The sequence below is a fragment of the Dendrobates tinctorius genome, unplaced genomic scaffold, assembly GCF_039654945.1.
Source record: "Dendrobates tinctorius isolate UK_male_01 unplaced genomic scaffold, ASM3965494v1 ptg000196l, whole genome shotgun sequence".
Lineage (NCBI taxonomy): Eukaryota > Metazoa > Chordata > Amphibia > Anura > Dendrobatidae > Dendrobates > Dendrobates tinctorius.
The window spans coordinates 17,591,513-17,612,195 of record NW_027361863.1 but is presented as its reverse complement, the minus strand read 5'-3'; the positions used below and the strand labels follow the sequence as shown (position 1 = coordinate 17,612,195).

Below are 20,683 nucleotides of genomic sequence, written 5' to 3'. Positions count from 1 at the left end.
ACATTTAAAATTCATAATGTGTTTCATAAGTCCTTGTTGAAGAGGTTTGTTGAACCAGTTGTTCCTGGGGTGGCACCTCCGAACCCTGTATTAGTTGAAGGTAACATGGAATATGAGGTAGAGAAGATACTGGATTCCCGTCTGGCTAGACGGAGACTCCAGTATTTGGTTAAGTGGAAGGGTTATGGTCAGGAGGATAATTCCTGGGTCTCTGCCTCTGATATTCATGCCAAAAGATTGGTGCGTGCCTTTCATCGGGCTCACCCTGATCTCCCTGGTGGCGTGGATGAGGGTTCGGTGACCCCTCCTCAAGGGGGAGGTACTGTTGTGAGTTCATTTTCCCCTTCACCATTGAGGTCTGATGAACTCCCTCTTCTGGTGAAGGAAGGTAGTGAGGCTGATTACAAAGCACCTGAGCAGAATGATGATGACTGGGTGACTGGAATTGCTGACTGGATATAAGGCAGCCGACGCCCTTCTGCCTTGCGGGTGATTTCTCTGAGGGATTCTTGGAGACCAGTCTGATTCCTGCTCCTCAAAAGCTAAGTTTTTATGCTCTGCTTTTTTCATTTATGTTTTGGTTTTGTTTTGCCTGGTTTTTCTGATTTCTGCCTTTCCCTGCTGGGTGAGCTGAATTCCTTTTTGCTCTGTCTTCAGAAAATACCTGAGTACTGATATAGTCTTTTTGAAGTCTAGCGTCTTCAGGGCTTTTTTCCCTATCAGTCTGTTGGCTCTTGTTTTTGAGAGGGTTTTGACGGATTGCAGACAGCAGCTTTTCTATCCTGTCCTATATAGTTAGCTTGGGCCCCATCATTTGCTCAGCCTATCTTTCTATCTGTGTGAGTGTTTTTTCATCTTGCTTCACCGTCATTATATGTTGGGGGCTGCCTATTGCTTTGGGGTCTGCTCTGGGGCAGTTTAGATCTCCCTTTCTGTCTTTAGGCTATGTAGTTCTCCGGCTGTGATCGAGGGGTCTAGGGCACCGTAGGAACCCCCCACGGCTACTGCTAGTTGTCGTTGTTAGGTTCAGGGGTCTGCAATCCGATAGCTGCCAACTTCTCTGGTTTTCTGGACTTAGGTAGTATTTCTGTTTTTGCCTCCTACGGTGACTCATTCATAACAGAGTCCTTCATGTGTTTTTTAGCAAACTCTATCTTTCATATGTCTGGCCCTGAGGAGAGGCTTCCACAGGCCACTCTGCCGTAAAGGCCTGACTGGTGGAGGGCTGCAGTGATAGTTGACTTTGTGGAACTTTCTACCATCTCCCTACTGCATCTGTGGAGCTCAGCCACAGTGATCTTGGGGTTCTTCTTTACCTCTATCACCAAGGCTCTTCTCCCACGATTGCTGGACGGCCAGGTCTAGGAAGACTTCTGGTGGTCCCAAACTTCTTCCATTTAAGGATTATGGAGGCCACTGTGCTCTTAGGATCCTTGAGTATTGCAGAAATTCTTTTGTAACCTTGGCCTGATCTGTGCCTTGCCACAATTCTGTCTCTGAGCTCCTTGGCCAGTTCCTTTGACCTCATGATTCTCATTTGGTCTGACATGCACTGTGAGCTGTGAGGTCTTATATAGACAGGTGTGCGCCTTTACAGATCAAGTCCTATCAGTTTAATTAAACACAGCTGGACTCCAATGAAGGAGTAGAACCATCTCAAGGAGGATCACAAGGAAATGGACAGCATGTGTCTTACATATGAGTGTTTGAGCAAAGGGTCTGAATACTTATGACCATGTGAGATTTCAGTTTTTCTTTTTTAATAAATTTGCAAAAATTTCTACATTTGTTTTTTTCAGTCAAGATGGGGTGCAGAGTGTACATTAATGAGAAACAAATGAAGTTTTTTGAATTTACCAAATGGCTGCAATGAAACAAAGAGTGAAAAATTTAAAGGGGTCTGAATACTTTCTGTACCCTCTGTATATAGATAGATAGATAGATAGATAGATAGAAAGATAAAACTGGTTTCCAGCTCATCATTTTTGCAAGCAATAGGTATAAAAAATGTGAGGACTCCAAATTGTAATTTGTGCATTTGTTTTTTTTTCCTTTTTATATTGGAGTTACAGAACAGGCGAGCAGTTGTGTCCCTATCTAACACTTACGGCTATCCCATCTAATCCGTTATCTCTCGGATAACTCTCTTCTCGACCCCTTACAATCTAGTTTCCGCTATTTACACTCCACTGAAACTGCCCTCACTAAAGTCTCTAATGATCTAATAACAGCCAAATCGAAAGGTCATTACTCCATGCTGATTCTCCTGGATCTCTCTGCCGCATTTGACACTGTGGATCACCAGCTCCTCCTCACTTTGCTCCGCTCTATAGGCCTCAAGGACACAGCCCTCTCCTGGTTCTCCTCCTTCCTCTCTGACCGCTCCTTCACTGTATCTTTTGCCAGCTCCTCTTCCTCTCCTCGTCCCCTTAGTATCGGGGTCCTGCAGGGCTCAGTCCTAGGCCCCCTCTCTATACACTGCCCCTATTGGCAACTAATCAGCAGATTTGGGTTCCAGTATCATCTCTATGCTGATGACACCCAATTATACGCTTCTTCCCCTGATATCACCCCTACCCTAATTCAAAATTCCAAGGATTGTCTGTCTGCTGTCTCTAGCATCATGTCCTCCCTCTATCTGAAACTAAATCTCTCCAAAACTGAACTTCTTGTGTTTCTCCCCTCTACTAACCTCACTCTACCTAACATCGAAATAACCCTGGAGGGTTCAACCATAACTCCAAGCAGCATGCCCGCTGTCTTGGGGTCATATTTGACACCAAACTTTCCATTACTCCCTATATCCGATCACTCACTCACTCGCTCTTGTCACCTGCATCTTAAAAACATCTCCAGAATCCGACCTTTTCACCACCCCCGGGTTAGCCCCCCTTTAGTGATAATTTGGGTAAAAAATGATTACAGACCTTTTCTCACCTTTGAAACTGCTAAGACTCTTACTGTCGCTCTTATTCATTCTCGTCTGGACTACTGCAACTCTCTTCTGATTGGTCTCCCTCTTGCCAAACTTTCTCCTCTCCAATCCATCTTGAATGCGGCAGCCAGGGTCATATTTCTGTCCAGCCGCTTCACCGATGCCTCCATCTTGTGCCAGTCATTACACTGGCTACCTATTCACTACAGGGTCCAGTATAATCTCATCTCTCTTACCCACAAAGCTCTCCACTGTTCTGCACCGCCTTATATCTCCTCTCTCATCTCTGTCTATCGCCCTACACGTGCCCTCCGTTCTACAACTGACCTAAGACATCCCACGTAATCCGAACCTCGCACCTCCGTCTCCAAGACTTCTCTCGTGCTGCGCCAGCTCTCTGGAATGCACTTCCCCAGACGATCAGACTGATACCTAGCCCCGACCTATTCAAGCGCTCTTTGAAAACCCATCTCTTCAAACAAGCCTACCACATCAACTACTCAGCAAGCTAACTTTGCCTTGTTCCCTCCTTTCAAATATTATTCTGAATCTGCACCCTACTATTCATCTGTCTCCACCCTCCATGCACGCGATAACTGCACTTGATACTTGACTATTGCACTTAAACACACGGGCTGATGACCGGATCATGCAGCTTTATATGAAAATCCCTATTTATTATAATTGCCAGACCTGAATTAACAAGCACTTTTCACCTACTGTGTCCCCCCCCATATCCTTGTAGATTGTAAACTTGCGAGCAGGGACCTCACTCCTAATGTCACTGTTTGAATTGTCTTAACTCGTATTGAATTTATTGTCTGTACATGTCCCCGCTTAATTGTAAAGTGCTGCGGAATATGTTGGCGCTATATAAATAAAAATGATCATTATTATCATCCAGTGACTCAGACCCTATGTGTAGGTGCAGTTATTCTCTGCATTGCTTTGGAGAAGTTTCTATAGTACAAAATAAAGTTATTTTTACACAAATCTTTCTAACAAAAGAACTTTCTCACTTCTCACAAAAAAATATATAAATATTCTTCCTTTTTTTTTTCAATTTTACGCAACATTTCTTTCCAAATTTTTTGTAAAATTATCCACATTGCTAAAATTTGAGGTTAAAGGGATTCTGTGCAGATTGTATATCGGTCGGAGCTCTCAACTCTTCTGATACAGATGGAGCTCCGGATCCTCCGATTCGCGTCAGCGCTGCAGGCGGTTTTTAGGATCGGATCGCGGGATTTTTCTTAGTTGTTATACAAGTGGAGAGTGCAGCAATCTGGAAATAGATGTCCTCATGATCACACAGGGAAAGATTGGGGTGGGACAGAAATGACTGACAGCAGCGCCCTACGGTAAGGACTGGCATCAGAGAATACGCAAAAAGATAAGGGGCCGCGGCATTGTAACCACCGGTGGTGACGATATTGTTATTACGCCAATATGTACACATAGAGGAATATAGAAGTATTACAATGCAGAACAATAAAAGAAAGTAATCCCTAAAATAGAATTCTCTCAATAGAAATACAAGTTATTGTTATAAAACATGAAAAATAAAAAGGTTATATTAAATACGGTATTAAAAAATACATACGCTATAATGTTACACCTTGAAACACAAAGGGAAGAAATATGCAGCCTGTCTGTATAACACCAATAGGCAAGATAATGCTCTGCATCACATAAGTAGCGCAGGGTATCATCTAAGTGATCAAAGAACCGCACATTCTAGTTCCCCTGGGGGACTAATAAAGAATCTAAAAAATATATAGAAATATTATATTAAAATGCTTAAAATAAATGGGGAAAAAAATTCAGAATAAAAAGGCATTTAATCACATTAAAAAAAACTAGCACCCCCAAAAAAGAGACACATATCTGGTATCCCTTGGGGGACTAATAAAGAATATAAAAAATATTTTAAAATATTATATTAAAATGTTTAAAAATAACGGGAAAAAAAGAGGGAAATAAAAAAAAAATTTTCAGAATAAAAAGGCATTTTATCACATAAAAAAAAATATCGCCTCCCCCCCCAAAAAAAAAAAATATACCGTACATATCCGGTATCACTCATTTCTAACAACCAGCAGAATAAAAGTATTTCAATATTCACCCCACACAGTTAATATAAAAAATAAAAAAAAACTACTCCGGAACTACCAGATTTGTTTCTTTTTGCAAAATGAAATAATTAAAAAAAAAGTTGTACGGACCCCAAAGAATGACAAAAAAGTGATACCGATAGAAAAAGTGTTACGTTAAAAAAAAAAAAAAGGGAATTTTTTTGAGCCAAAGTAATGGAACGAACGGAAAGTAAAAGAAAACAAAAAAAAAAGTATATGAGCAATGAGGCCAAATTAGACCTTGTCATTAAGGGGTTAAAAGAGCGCACCATCTTGCACATTTTTAACATATCCGGAGGTCATCCCACATTTATCTCAAGAATGGAGTCTCCTCATGGACCCCCAAAAAAATGCAGAGCGCACACGCTTCCCCACCTCGTCCTCCAGTGGTGGGGCTCGTAGCAGTCATACATTAAGTGAGTCGTGAGGAATAGCGGTCAGTCGAAGGAGCATTTGTCATACAACTTAAAGGGGTTGTCCTGGAGAAGAATTCTTTTTTTTCCCCCTTGAATGCAGGTACAGTATCTGAGGATGAGGATCATTTTTGCAATGGAGTTTCATTACAAATTTTTCACAGTTTTGCTCTTTTATAGGCTTTTTGGTTCCCAGCACATTCACCTTTGATGTCGGCTGAATTCATAAATCAGCAAAAAAGGAGCCCAGAAAAACACAGATAAAAGAGTTAGGCAGTCAGAATGAGCTCACTAATGGATTCTCAGTTAACTCAGTCTGCAGGTAAATTGCGCAACATTTTTTTAAAATTCAACCTAAATATAAAAATGATTTATTTTAGACTAAATAAATGCTTTGAACACAAAAAAAAAAAAAAAAATATGAACAACCCCTCTAATCTAAAGGGGAAGATAACGACCAGCAGCAAGGCGGATGGAGAGAATTGCAGAATCATGGGAGAAGGTTGAAGATCTAAACAGACAACATGGTCAAAAGGAGAGAAAACGAACCGGACGGTGAATTATGATAATGATGCCGGGGGTCAAGATGGAGGATGTTTTCACCCTACAAGTAACGGATTTATGGAGTTCAGGGGAAAGTTTTACCTTCTTTTGTATCAACTGTGATCAAATGAATTGGGCACTGATTTCAAATATCGGATTCATTTTAGAGCCATCAGTTGGGAGATGAGAGGACGCCGTCCACATTAGATAATCAGGGACACCCGATCTCGGGGATATTAGTGGGTTCGGACGATATTAATGTGCATGATGATCCTAAAGAGCAGAGTGGTGTGACCAAGAAGCTTTAGAGCTATGGTATAAGTAGAGCGGTGTGAGGACCACCCTGCACTTCAGTGGCTTTGGCACAGCGGCACGTGTCAGCGTAGAGTCGGGAAGAGTCATTGTCCCTTTGAGAGGACATGGAAGTTGGTGACTGGTATCCGCTTTATATAGGAACATCAATATGGCAAGAGATGGGCGATCAAGGACTTCTTTCTATATCAAATGTGGAAAAATAATTTTGTAGTGTTTGTAACAGTCGGGCATGGGGAATAATAAGGAAGCAAAAAGCTATGACCCAAGGCTACAAAACCATCACAGTCACACTATGGACTTTCTTGTTCTTGCAAAGTATGAGAACTTTGCAAATATCATTTTTATTGTATTTAATACAGGTTACAACATGGAAAAACTACAAATCAAATGTACAGAAAGAAGCTTCCTAGATCACAAAGAGCAGTTGTAAAATATATGGAGGAGATAGGCCAGATGGGATAAGGATGAAGGACCAAGGCAACAAATGAGGACCAGTGATCGATGAAATCCAGGAGTAGTGGTACCAATGGAGGACCAGCAGAACAAGAGCCGAAAGTTAATGACAAGTCTCCAGGAGCAATCAAGGAATGAAAACAGATTTGTAAGTGTCATCTCGTAGGCAGTGAAAAAGTGTCATCATGTTCTGAGTAGGAACTTCAGGGCCACTTTTAATAAATTCGTATCTCATGGATGTTTTAGAAATTGTGGAAGAAAAAGGCTGGGAAAACTGAGAAAAAAATAGGAAAACAGAGAGAAAAAGCAAGGGAGACAGTGAGAAGCGGAAAGAGAGAAAAGGCAAGGGGGACAGAGATAAACAGCAGGGAAGACAGTGATAAGACAAGGGGGACAAGGAGAAAAGGCAAGGGGGCCAGAGAGAAACAGCAAGGGGGACAGAGAGAAACAGCAAGGGGGACAGAGCGAAATGGCAAGGGGGACAGAGAGAAAAGGCAAGGAAGGCAGAGAGAAAAGGAAGGAAGGCAGAGAGAAAAGGCAAGGGGGACAGAGAGAAAAGGCAAGGGAGAAAGAGAAAAGGCAAGGGGGACAGAGAGAAACAGCAAGGGGGACAGAGAGAAACAGCAAGGGGGACAGAGTGAAATGGCAAGGGGGACAGAGAGAAAAGGCAAGGAAGGCAGAGAGAAAAGGCAAGGAAGGCAGAGAGAAAAGGCAAGGGGGACAGAGAGAAAAGGCAAGGGACAAAGAGAAAAGGCAAGGGGGACAGAGAAAAACAGTAAGGGGGACAGAGCGAAACGGCAAGGGGGACAGAGAGAAAAGGCAAGGGGGACAGAGAGAAAAGGCAAGGGACAAAGAGAAAAGGCAAGGGGGACAGAGAGAAACAGTAAGGGGGACAGAGAGAAACAGCAAGGGGGACAGAGCGAAACGGCAAGGGGGACAGAGAGAAAAGGCAAGGAAGGCAGAGAGAAAAGGCAAGGGAGACAGAGAGAAAAGGCAAGGGAGACAGAGAAAAGGCAAGGGGGACAGAGAGAAACAGAAAGGGGGACAGAGCGAAACGGCAAGGGGGACAGAGAGAAAAGGCAAGGAAGGCAGAGAGAAAAGGCAAGAGAGACAGAGAAAAGGCAAGGGGGACAGAGAAAAAAGGCAAGGGGGACAGAGCGAAACGGCAAGGGGGACAGAGAGAAAAGGCAAGGGGGACAGAGAGAAAAGGCAAGGGAGAAACAGAGAAAAGGTAGCAGAGAAAGAAAAAAGAGAAAAATTAGAGATAGAAAATAAAAGAGGAGCCGGAAAAAGTCAGGGCAAAGAGAAAAAGTTAAGGGAGACAGAAGGAAAAGAAGGAGTCTGGGATAAAGGAAAGAGAGATAAAAAGACCATAAAGTAATAAAGGAGCGAAAGTGATACAGAGACAGAGAGCTTGTCCGGTCAGATATTATCTACATTTTCCTTACCTGACCATCTCTGAATCTTTGTCCTTGCGTGCTGTGCGGTGACCTGTCGTCGGGTTCTTCCCCTTTCTCTCGCTGTCTTTTGCTTTTCTCCGCAGCCAACTTTTACTTACATTCGCCACACGGACACAACTTCTCGAAAGCCCTTTCTACGATGGCTGTCCTGGGGCAGACCGGTGTCACTGCATCTCTCCTCTTGACATCATTGCCCCCACTCAACGCGCTCTCACCAAGAAGTTTTCTTTTCTGCCAGTTAATCCCTCTCTCGCTCTCTCAAACAGGAAGCTTGTGTTCTCTAAAGCTTCTACTTCTCATTTTCGAGCTCTGCACCTCAGGCACATTGTGTAAGCTCAGCTGCACAATACTCACAGCAACGTAAACTTGCAAAATAAAAGGCCCAGAGGCCCCAAGCGTAGAGGTAGAGACGGTACAAGGTGCGGGGAGAGACGATTTAAGGTGCAAGGTGCAGAGTGGATGGGAAATACAGCAGTATTCAGAGTATAGCACCTGCGCTCAGGTGAGAGACTTGTCTGATACAACCCCCAGGTAACCAGGCGATGCCTCCTCCCACACTGTGCAGGGCAATGCCGGGCCGGTGGGAGGGTGCGCCGGGCCAGAAATAAGATACAGGGCTAAAGATAAAAGGTCGAGGAAATAATGCGTCTGTGGAACGGAGCCTGAAGGGCAAAACCAAGACTGGATGAAATGACTTCTCTAACTTTTGCAACTTTCTAAAACATTTTAGAATTCACTTCCTACTCAATTTCAAGAACTTCACTTATTATCACTGAAAGGAAACAGATCACATTCAAAGGCTAAAAATGCAAAAAAAAAAAAAAAAGAATAAACACGACTGGTGACAGATCGCGACCATTGTATCCAGACTAAACAATCCACGCATTAACCTGCAGCGATACCTTGTATCAGACGATCAGGCCTGGAGGGAGATGTCAGCTGCCGACTAGATTCCACCGACTAGTGGAAACACTTTTTGCCTTATCTCTTTCTTTTTAATTTTCTGAATGAAAACAGAAATGATTCTATTCACCGACAGCGAATATTGTGTAATGAATTAAAAAATGGGCAGAAGTTCCAATTAATTATTAAAAGTTTTGTCAGCCTTCATTTCATCAGTGGTGGCGCTCGAAGTGAACGAAGCATGCACCTCCAGTTATTCCCAGAAACTATAAGAAGATCAACTACTGCCCCATGCACAGAATATAACTACAATAATACTGCCCCCTATGTACAAGAATATAACTACTATAATACTGCCCCTATGTACAAGAATATAACTACTATAATACTGCTCCCTATGTGCAAGAATATAACTACTATAATACTGCTCCCTATGTACAAGAATATAACTACTATAATACTGCCCCCTATGTGCAAGAATATAACTACTATAATACTGCTCCTATATACAAGAATATAACTACTATAATACTGCCCCCTATGTACAAGAATATAACTACTATAATACTGCCCCTATGTACAAGAATATAACTACTATAATACTGCCCCCTATGTACAAGAATATAACTACTATAATACTGCCTCCTATGTGCAAGAATATAACTACTATAATACTGCCCCCTATGTACAAGAATATAACTACTATAATACTGCCCCTATGTACAAGAATATAACTACTATAATACTGCCCCTATGTACAAGAATATAACTACCATAATACTGCCTCCTATGTACAAGAATATAACTACTATAATACTGCCCCCTATGTACAAGAATATAACTACTATAATACTGCCCCCTATGTAAAAGAATATAACTACTATAATACTGCCCCTATGTACAAGAATATAACTACTATAATACTGCTCCCTATGTACAAGAATATAACTACTATAATACTGCTCCCTATGTACAAGAATATAACTACTATAATACTGCCCCAATGTACAAGAATATAACTACTATAATACTGCCCCTATGTTCAAGAATATAACTACTATAATACTGCCCACTATGCACAAGAATATAACTACTATAATACTGCCACCGATGCACAAGAATATAACTACTATAATACTGCCCCCTATGTACAAGAATATAACTACTATAATTTTGCCCCTATGTACAAGAATATAACTACTATAATACTGCTCCCTATATACAAGAATATAACTAATATAACTACTATAATACTGCTCCATATGTACAAGAATATAACTACTATAATATTGCTCCCTATGTACAAGAATATATCTACTATAATACTGCTCCTATGTACAAGAATATAACTACTATAATACTACTCCTATATACAAGAATATAACTACTACAATGCTGCCCCTATGTACAGAATATAACTACTATAATACTGCCCCCTAGATACAAGAATATAAATACTATAATACTGCCCCTATGTACAAGAATATAACTACTATAATACTGCTCCTATGTACAAGAATATAACTACTATAATACTGCCCCCTATGTACAAGAATATAACTACTATAATACTGCCCCAATGTACAAGAATATAACTACTATAATACTGCCCCTATGTACAAGAATATAACTACTATAATACTGCCTCCTATGTACAAGAATATAACTACTATAATACTGCCCCCTATATACAAGAATATAACTACTATAATACTGCTCCTATGTACAATAATATAACTACTATAATACTACTCTTATATGCAAGAATATAACTACTATAATACTGCTCCTATATACAAGAATATAACTACTATAATACTGTTCCTATGTACAAGACTATAACTACTATATTACTGCTCCTATGTACAAGAATATAACTACTATAATACTGCCCCCTGTGTACAAGAATATAACTACTATAATATTGCTCCTATATACAAGAATATAGCTACTATAATACTGCTCCTATGTACAAGAATATAACTACTATAATACTGCTCCCTATGTACAAGAATATAACTACTATAATACTGCTCCTATGTACAAGAATATAACTACTATAATACTACTCCTATATACAAGAATATAACTACTATAATACTGCCCCTATGTACAGAATATAACTACTATAATACTGCTCATATGTACAAGAATATACAGTAACTACTATAATACTGTCCCTATATACAAGAATATAACTACTATAATACTGCTCCTATGTACAAGAATATAACTATTTTAATACTGCTCCTATGTACAAGAATATAACTACTATAATACTGCTCCTATGTACAAGAATATAATTACTATAATACTGCTGCTATGTACAAGAATATAACTACTATAATACTGCCCCTATGTACAGAATATAACTACTATAATACTGCTCATATGTACAAGAATATACAGTAACTACTATAATACTGTCCCTATATACAAGAATATAACTACTATAATACTGCTCCTATGTACAAGAGTATAACTACTATAATACTTCCCCCTGTGTACAAGAATATAACTACTATAATACTGCCTCCTATGTACAAGAATATAACTACTATAATTTTGCCCCTATGTACAAGAATATAACTACTATAATACTGCCACCGATGCACAAGAATATAACTACTATAATACTGCCCCCTATGTACAAGAATATAACTACTATAATTTTGCCCCTATGTACAAGAATATAACTACTATAATACTGCTCCCTATGTACAAGAATATAACTAATATAACTACTATAATACTGCTCCATATGTACAAGAATATAACTACTATAATATTGCTCCCTATGCACAAGAATATAACTACTATAATACTGCTCCTATGTACAAGAATATAACTACTATAATACTACTCCTATATACAAGAATATAACTACTGCAATGTTGCCCCTATGTACAGAATATAACTACTATAATACTGCCCCCTAGATACAAGAATATAAATACTATAATACCGCCCCTATGTACAAGAATATAACTACTATAATACTGCTCCTATGTACAAGAATATAACTACTATAATACTGCCCCCTATGTACAAGAATATAACTACTATAATACTGCCCCAATGTACAAGAATATAACTACTATAATACTGCCCCTATGTACAAGAATATAACTACTATAATACTGCCTCCTATGTACAAGAATATAACTACTATAATACTGCCCCCTATATACAAGAATATAACTACTATAATACTGCTCCTATGTACAATAATATAACTACTATAATATTACTCTTATATGCAAGAATATAACTACTATAATACTGCTCCTATATACAAGAATATAACTACTATAATACTGTTCCTATGTACAAGACTATAACTACTATATTACTGCTCCTATGTACAAGAATATAACTACTATAATACTGCCCCCTGTGTACAAGAATATAACTACTATAATATTGCTCCTGTATACAAGAATATAGCTACTATAATACTGCTCCTATGTACAAGAATATAACTACTATAATACTGCTCCCTATGTACAAGAATATAACTACTGTAATACTGCTCCTATGTACAAGAATATAACTACTATAATACTACTCCTATATACAAGAATATAACTACTACAATGCTGCCCCTATGTACAGAAATTAACTACTATAATACTGCCCCATGTACAGAATATAACTACTATAATACTGCTGCTATGTACAAGAATATAACTACTATAATACTGCCCCTATGTACAGAATATAACTACTATAATACTGCTCCTATGTACAAGAATATACAGTAACTACTATAATACTGACCCCTATATACAAGAATATAACTACTATAATACTGCTCCTATGTACAAGAGTATAACTACTATAATACTTCCCCCTGTGTACAAGAATATAACCACTATAATACTGCCTCCTATGTACAAGAATATAACTACTATAATACTGCCCCTATGTACAGAATATAACTACTATAATACTGCTCCTATGTACAAGAATATACAGTAACTACTATAATCCTGTCCCCTATATACAAGAATATAACTACTATAATATTGCTCCTATGTACAAGAGTATAACTGCTATAATACTGCCCCCTATATACAAGAATATAACTACTATAATACTGCTCCTATATACAAGAATATAACTACTATAATACTGCACCTATGTACAAGACTATAACTACTATAATACTGCTCCTATGTACAGAATATAACTACTATATTACTGCTCCTATGTACAAGAATATAACTACTATAATACTACTCCTATATACAAGAATATAACTACTATAATACTGCCTCTATGTACAGAATATAACTACTATAATACTGCTCCTATGTACAAGAATATAGCTACTATAATACTGCCCCCTGTGTACAAGAATATAACTACTATAATACTGCCCCTATATACAAGAATATAACTATTATAATACTGCTCCCTGTGTACAAGAATATAACTACTATAATACTGCCCCTATGTACAAGAATATAACTACTATAATACTGCTCCTATGTACAAGAATATAACTACTATAATACTGCCCCCTGTGTACAATATAACTACTATAATACTGCCTCCTATGTACAAGAATATAACTACTATAATACTGCTCCCTGTGTACAAGAATATAACTACTATAATACTGCCCCTATGTACAAGAATATAAGTACTATAATACTGTCCCCTATATACAAGAATATAACTACTATAATACTGCCCCTATGTACAAGAATATAACTACTATAATACTGTTTGTGAGTCATTCAGAATTATCAATATTAATGCATACATTTGAAATCCAAAAAGTAAAGAACGGATTTAAAATAGTCAAAAATTTTAGACTTTGTCATTATTTTATTGTTGCAAATGATCCAAGATCACATGCCTGTGTGACTGCAGTGACGGTCTTTGGTAAGGAAGAGGGAGTCTCAATCTGTTCTTGGAACTGGTACCCTAACTTTCTGTCCCAGGGGTACTCTTGAAGGTAGAGAGGCCCGATTCTCCGACCTTTCTCGGCTCCTGGTAAACCCTGTTCTGCCCCTTCTCCCACCCTATGAGGCATGGGACAGAAATGTAAGGTAAACAGGACACAAAGGCAAAACAGGGGTAACAGAAAACCTCTATCATACAAAAGCACTAACCAACAATAGAGAGGAGGATAGAGACAGAGAGGAATAGGAACAGGGACCAGGAGATTCACACACGTACTACAGCAAACCACAGAAAACTACTACAACTCTACTACAACCACTTAGGTTTAGCACACAGCACAGGAAGACAAATCTTTCACCAGTAGGGACAAGAAGGTCTGAACAGTTTATGCAGGAAGAGGTAATGACCAGATCAGAAGCAGCTGAAATGGAGCTCCATGTTTCTGATGGGTCATTAACCTCTTAAGCACCAGAAGAAACGAAATTCATTTAATATGGGACACATCACACCATCTCTAAAGAACACCTGTGATTCAATACCAGACGTGACTGTCTAACTCCAGGTTATCAAGGGGGAAATGACACCCTTGTGACATTGCGAGAGTTAAAAGTATGTGAACCTTCAGGACTAGGCGATACTTTAATGGAGAAATTAGAGTCTGATGTTTTCAATGATTGAAGTGATGATCAGGTTTTAATTAAATAACATGGATCTGTCAAAGTCTTATCTTCACCATATGTTTAAGGCCTCTTTCAGACGTCCATGTCTCCGGTACGTGTGGTGACAGTTTTCACACGTACCGGAGACACTTACACTCATTCACTTAAATGGGTCTGTGCATATGACAGTGTGTTTTCATGGACCATGTGTCTATGGGCAAAACACACTGATATGTCTGCTTTTTTAGCTGCAGCAGTCCTGGACACTGATGACACACGGATAACATCTTTGTGTCATCGGTGTGACATGTGGCGCTGCCTGGGAAGCAGTGGTCCAGTTTGCACTGTTCCCTGATGTTGGGTGCTGAAGACAGCTCACATCATTGCCCAGTGCTCTGCAGGCAATCAGCACAAGCAGGGGACAATGTTGAGAGTTGTATTCAAGTGCAACATGAAGAATAAAATAAAAAATCACATTATACTCACCTTAACATCTCATCCCCTGAAGCATTTGTCCCCTGTAAACAAACATAAAAAACAACAATATCCCTTACCTGTCCAAAGTTGACAGGCATCGGCTTATGGGACTATTACTCCCATCACTCTATGCCTGCTGCTGATAATAACAGCTGATGGGAGAATTCATCAGCTGGCTCCTGCTTGATAAAGAATCATTTAAAAAAATTGGTGTGGATTCCCCTGTTTTTGATAACCAGCCAGGCAAAACTGACAGCTGCGGGCTGCAACCCTCAGCTGTCAGCATTAGTAAGGCTGGTTATCAAGACTAGATGGGTCCCCACGCATTTTTTTAATTTATTTAAATAAATAATTTTTAAAAACGGCATGGGGTCTCCCCCATTTTTCACAACGAGCCAAGCTAAAGCAGACAGCTGGGGGCTGGTATTCTCAAGATGGTAAGGGGCCATGGATATTGGCACCCAGAGCCTAAAAATAGCAGCTCACAGCTGCCCCAATAAAGGCATATCTATTAGAAGCGCCAATTCTGGCACTTTGCCCTTCTCTTCCCACATGACCTGTGGTGGTGGCAAGTGGGGCTCATATTTGTGGTGTTGATGTCACCTTTGTATTGTCCGTTGACATCAAGCCCACGGCTTAGTAATGGAGACGTGTCAATAAGACACCTATCCATTACTAATCCTATAGTTATATTGTAAATAAAAACACAGCAAGTATAAAGTCCTTTATTTAAATTAAAAACAAAACACACTTTGACTTTTTCATTTAAAAATAACAACAACAGTTATACTCACCTAACGCCCATTTCATTGAAGCCCTCGTCCCCTGTAATAAAACAAAAAGATAAAAAACAACCATATCCCTTCACCTGTAATAAAACGAAAATAAAAAACAACCATATCCCTTCACCTGTAAGATGTTCTGTCCCACGCTGTAATCCGTGTCTGAGGATAAACAGTTTTCATCCTGGATGTTGCCAAGGTGCGACCATCCAGGCTGAGTACCACTTAGGAATGATCTGCCACAAGCGCAACTTCAGTGACTAGCTGTTAAATTGCATTATTAATGGACATTACAGAATAAGTATAACTCAGATATCAAAAGAAGTGAAGGCCCTGCTTGCAATCTTACACTCTACGAGTGTAAGTGTAATTATTGCCCTCTACTCCTCTTTGGTCAGACCTCATCTGGAATATTGTGTCCAGTTTTGGGCACCACATTTTAAAAAAGACATGAACAAACTGGAGCAAGTTCAGAAAAGAGCGACCAGAATGGTGACCGGTCTGCAAACCCTGTCTTATGAAGAAAGGTTGCAGGATTTGGGGAATGTTTAGCTTGCAAAACAGAAGACTGAGAGGAGACTTAATAGCTGTCTACAAATATCTAAAGGGCTGTCACATTGTAGAAGGATCATCTTTATTCTCATTTGCACAAGGAAAGACTAGAAGCAATGGGATGAAACTGAATGGGAGGAGACACAGATTAGATATTAGAAAAAACTTTTTGACGGTTAGAGTGATCAATGAGTGGAACAGGCTGCCACAAGAGGTGGTGAGTTCTCCTTCAATAGAAGTCTTCAAACAGAGGCTGGACAGACATCTGACTGGGATGATTCAGCGAATCCTGCTTTGAGCAGGGGGTTGGACCAGATGGCCCAGGAGGTCCCTTCCAACTCTATGATTCTATGAAATTGGCGCATCTAATAGATGCACCTTTTCTGGGCAGCTGTGGGCTGCTATTTTTGGCAGAGGGGCCAATTTCCATGGCCCCTTACCAGCCTGAGAACATCAGCCCCCAGCTATCTGCTTTAGCTTGGTTGGTTGTCATAAATGGGGGTACCCCATGCCATCTTTTAAAATTATTTTTAATTTTAATTTTTTTTTAAATAATGCTTTAAAAAACAGCGTGGGCAGCCCTGTATTCTTGATAACCACCCTTTGCTAAAGCTGACAGTTGAGGGTTGCAGCCCCCAGCTGTCAGTTTTGCCTGGCTGGTTATCAAAAACACAGGGGAATTCACACAATTTTATTTCTTTAAATTATTTATTTACAGCGCAGGCGCCGGCTCTCGTTGTTATCAGTTGAGCACAGCTCTCAGCATTGTCCCCTGCTCGCACAACAATCAGCACAAGCATGGGACAAGGTTGAGATTTGTATTCAACTGATAACAGCGAGAAGGCAGTGGCTGATGATAGTATTCATCAGCCGCCTGCGCTATAAATATATAATTTAAAAAAAATGGCGTGAGTTCCCCTTTGCTTTTGATAACCAGCCAGGCAAAACTGACAGCTGGAGACTGCATCCCTCAACAAAGCCTGGTTATCAGGAACACAGGGGAACCCACGCCATTTTTTTTTAATTATTTATTTATAGCTCAGGTGGCTGATGAATAAACCCATCAGCCACTGCCTGCTCTCTCTGTTATCAGTTGAATACAACTCTCAACATTGTCACATGCTTGTGCTAATTGTTGTGCGAGCAGGGGACAATGATGTGAGCTGTCTTCAACACCAAGCGCCGGGAAACAGAGAGAACAATACCGCTTGATTCCCAGGCGCCGGTAATTGTGATACTGATGCGGCACACTGGGGGCATACGGTTGCCACACGTATGCCACAAGTATTAAACACATGGACACCTAAATCTCAGGTACTGGTTTTTCCACAGTATCATGGGACCTTGGAAGAAGAGTTGCTGATGCTCATCAGTCTGGAAAAAGTAAAAAAAAAAAAAAAACTTTAAAAAATGTAGACATAACAAAATCTACAGACACTATGTGCAAACCAAGGTAATAGAGGATTATTATAATATTATTACCCCCAGCAGCGGTCGACCAATAAAGATCACTCGAAGAGCAAAACAGAATAGTCGGTGAGGTCACAAAGAAACCCAAGATAACTTCTAAACAACTAAAGGACTCTCTCACATTGGCTAGTGTTAATCATCAGAAGGCCACTGAACAACAATAGTGTGCAGGGCAGGATTCCAAGGAGAAAACTACTGCTCTCCAAAAAAACATTGCTGTTGGTTAGCACTTTGTCAAAGATCACCTGGACAAGCCAGAAGACTATTGGAACAATGTTTTGTGGATGGATGAGACCAAAACAGAGATTTGTGGTTTAGGTGAGAAATTTTATGCCTGGAAAAATAAACCTCATACATCTGTGACACACGGTGGTGGTGGTGGTAGCATCATGGTCTGTATGACGAACAGCATGGCCGGTGCCACCAATAGGCCACGATCCCACCACCGACACGGGTTTGTCCTCGGACGAAGGGACGCGACGCACTGCCAGCACATTATCTTAGTTATCCCACCACTGGCACCGTGTGACCGAAACACAGCAAGCTAATCTTGCTCTAACAATTTACCGCAGGGGGGTATTTTGGATGCCCCACCACTGCTAACAACCTTCCAAGAACTGCGGGGATTTATGTATATCCCACTTTCTCAGTTTCACTTTGGAACGCGCAGCTCTCCGGCTCCCCCCTTACCCTCAGGTGAGTCAGGGAACTGCACCTAGGATAATTAGTCGCCGGATGGGCTGCTTGTTGTGCACGTGCAATTAGACTACTGCAGTAAGGGAATTATCAATGGTGTGGCCGCAGCCCCCCTTATTCAGCATATAAGACCCTTTCCGTACTGCCAACTAGCCTAACCAAACGCACACACCATGCTGCCACCAGCCACGCTTTACTTAATCAAAGAGTTAATTAAGAGGGTCTGTGGCAAACCCCAAAATTAGAAGCGATTATCTAAAAAAGGCGCATAGTTCGTTTCTTAGAGCATGAAGACGATTTTATAATTTATTCCCAAAAGGGCAGTAATTACATAGATAAAAGTTGCTATAAAGTTGAGATATTAAATATGTACAGTACAAATATAAAACAACAAAGGATTAAAGAACAGAAAGTAACACTTACATGTGCTTAGGTGGTATTAGGCAGACCATGTGGCTGGGGGATGGACCGCTTAGCCAGACATCACCACTCATCTGGGGTTCTTGTCAGCATGGAGTCTGCAGCTCCAACTCACTGGAATTTGGTAGGGAATACCTTACAGCCTAAGGTCTGTGACCTCACGAAATGGGCGGTCTGGTGAGGTCCAACCCCCCTTTCTCTAAGTTATGATTTGGCTACAAAACTTAGAATAACTATATCTATACGAGAACAGCCCGTACCAACACACATAGGGCATCATTGTTTGTGATTTATCAAATAGAATCCAACAACACCAATCATGCCATAATTAAGACACTCTATTTGGGAGCAATCCATATCTCAGTTTCTGGAGGGATTAGGATCATGAAAATTAGGGAGTGGTAAGCTGGTTTTGTTGCCTACGCAGTGATATGGTTATTATATCTCTGAGGTGTATGGTTTTTGCAATACGACTTGTTCTAATACTTCCCATACACTTGCAGCCAGCCTCATGGCCAGAATAAAGGGATCTTTTCCCTTTAGCTGTGCAGGGGGGGAAGGAGGAGAAGGCTTTGAGAGGAAATGCCCGGTATCAGGTTTCAGATGCAGGCAGAGAGCTGTACACACACAGCTGCTAAGGGGGCAAAAAGAGGGGGCTGCAAAAAGCTACTTTCTCATACAATGGAGGATTCTAGAAGATTACAGAAAAACATCATACTTTATAGAGATTTTGCATTACACCTCCCCCCTTTAGAGGGCGCTACAGAGGCATTACCTGACGATAATCAGCCATGCGCACTTCAGCGGGTTCGCCCCGGCGGGACAACCCATCAGCATTTCCATATTCGCTGCCCTTTTTTTGTTGTACAGTAAAGTCGTACTGTTGAAGGGCAAGGCTCCAGCGGAGCAACCTTCTATTGGTTCCGGACACTGTGTGCAACCTGCTCAGAGGGTTGTGATCGGTAACCACCGTGAAGGTGCGCCCGTACAGGTAGGGCTGCAAACGTTGCAGTGCCCACACCATGGCCAGACACTCCTTCTCTATGGTCGAGTATGCCACTTCTGTTGTGAGTTCATTTTCCCCTTCATTACTGAGGCCCGAGGAACTCCCTCTTCTGGTAAAGAAAGGTAGTGAGCCTGATTGTCAAACACCTGAGGCTGATGATTGTGACTGGCTGAGTTGAGTTACGGACTGGATATAATGCTGCCGACGCCCTTCTGCCCTGCGGGTGATTTCTCTGTGGGATCCTTGGAGACCAGTCTGAATTCCTGCTCCTCCAAAGCTAAGTTTGCTGCTCGGCCTTTTGCTTTTGTGCTTTGACTTTGTTTTTGCTTTGTTTTTCTGGATTTCTGCCATTCCCTGCTGGGGTGTGCTGAATTCAGTTAGCTCTGTCTTCTGAAAATACCTGAGTGCTGATTCAGTTTTTGAAGCCTAGCTGCTTCAGGGCCTTTTTCATATCAGCTGGTTGGCTTATGTCTTTGATAGGGTTTTGGCAGATTGCAGACAGCAGCCTTCCTTTCCTTTCCTATCTAGGTAGTTTTGGGGCCCCGTCTTT

General features: G+C 40.5%; 1 protein-coding gene across 1 annotated transcript in view; it reads right to left on the bottom strand.

Annotated features, from left to right (window-relative positions):
• PTPN6 (protein tyrosine phosphatase non-receptor type 6) overlaps positions 1–8,810 on the bottom strand; it is a 77,363-nt gene extending 68,553 nt beyond the window's left edge. Inside the window, exon 1 of the mRNA XM_073552980.1 lies at positions 8,243–8,810. Coding sequence (XP_073409081.1) covers positions 8,243–8,250 — 8 coding nt within the window. The 5' untranslated portion in view covers positions 8,251–8,810. The remainder of the gene's footprint in view (positions 1–8,242) is intronic.
• Positions 8,811–20,683: the final 11,873 nt, after the last annotated feature.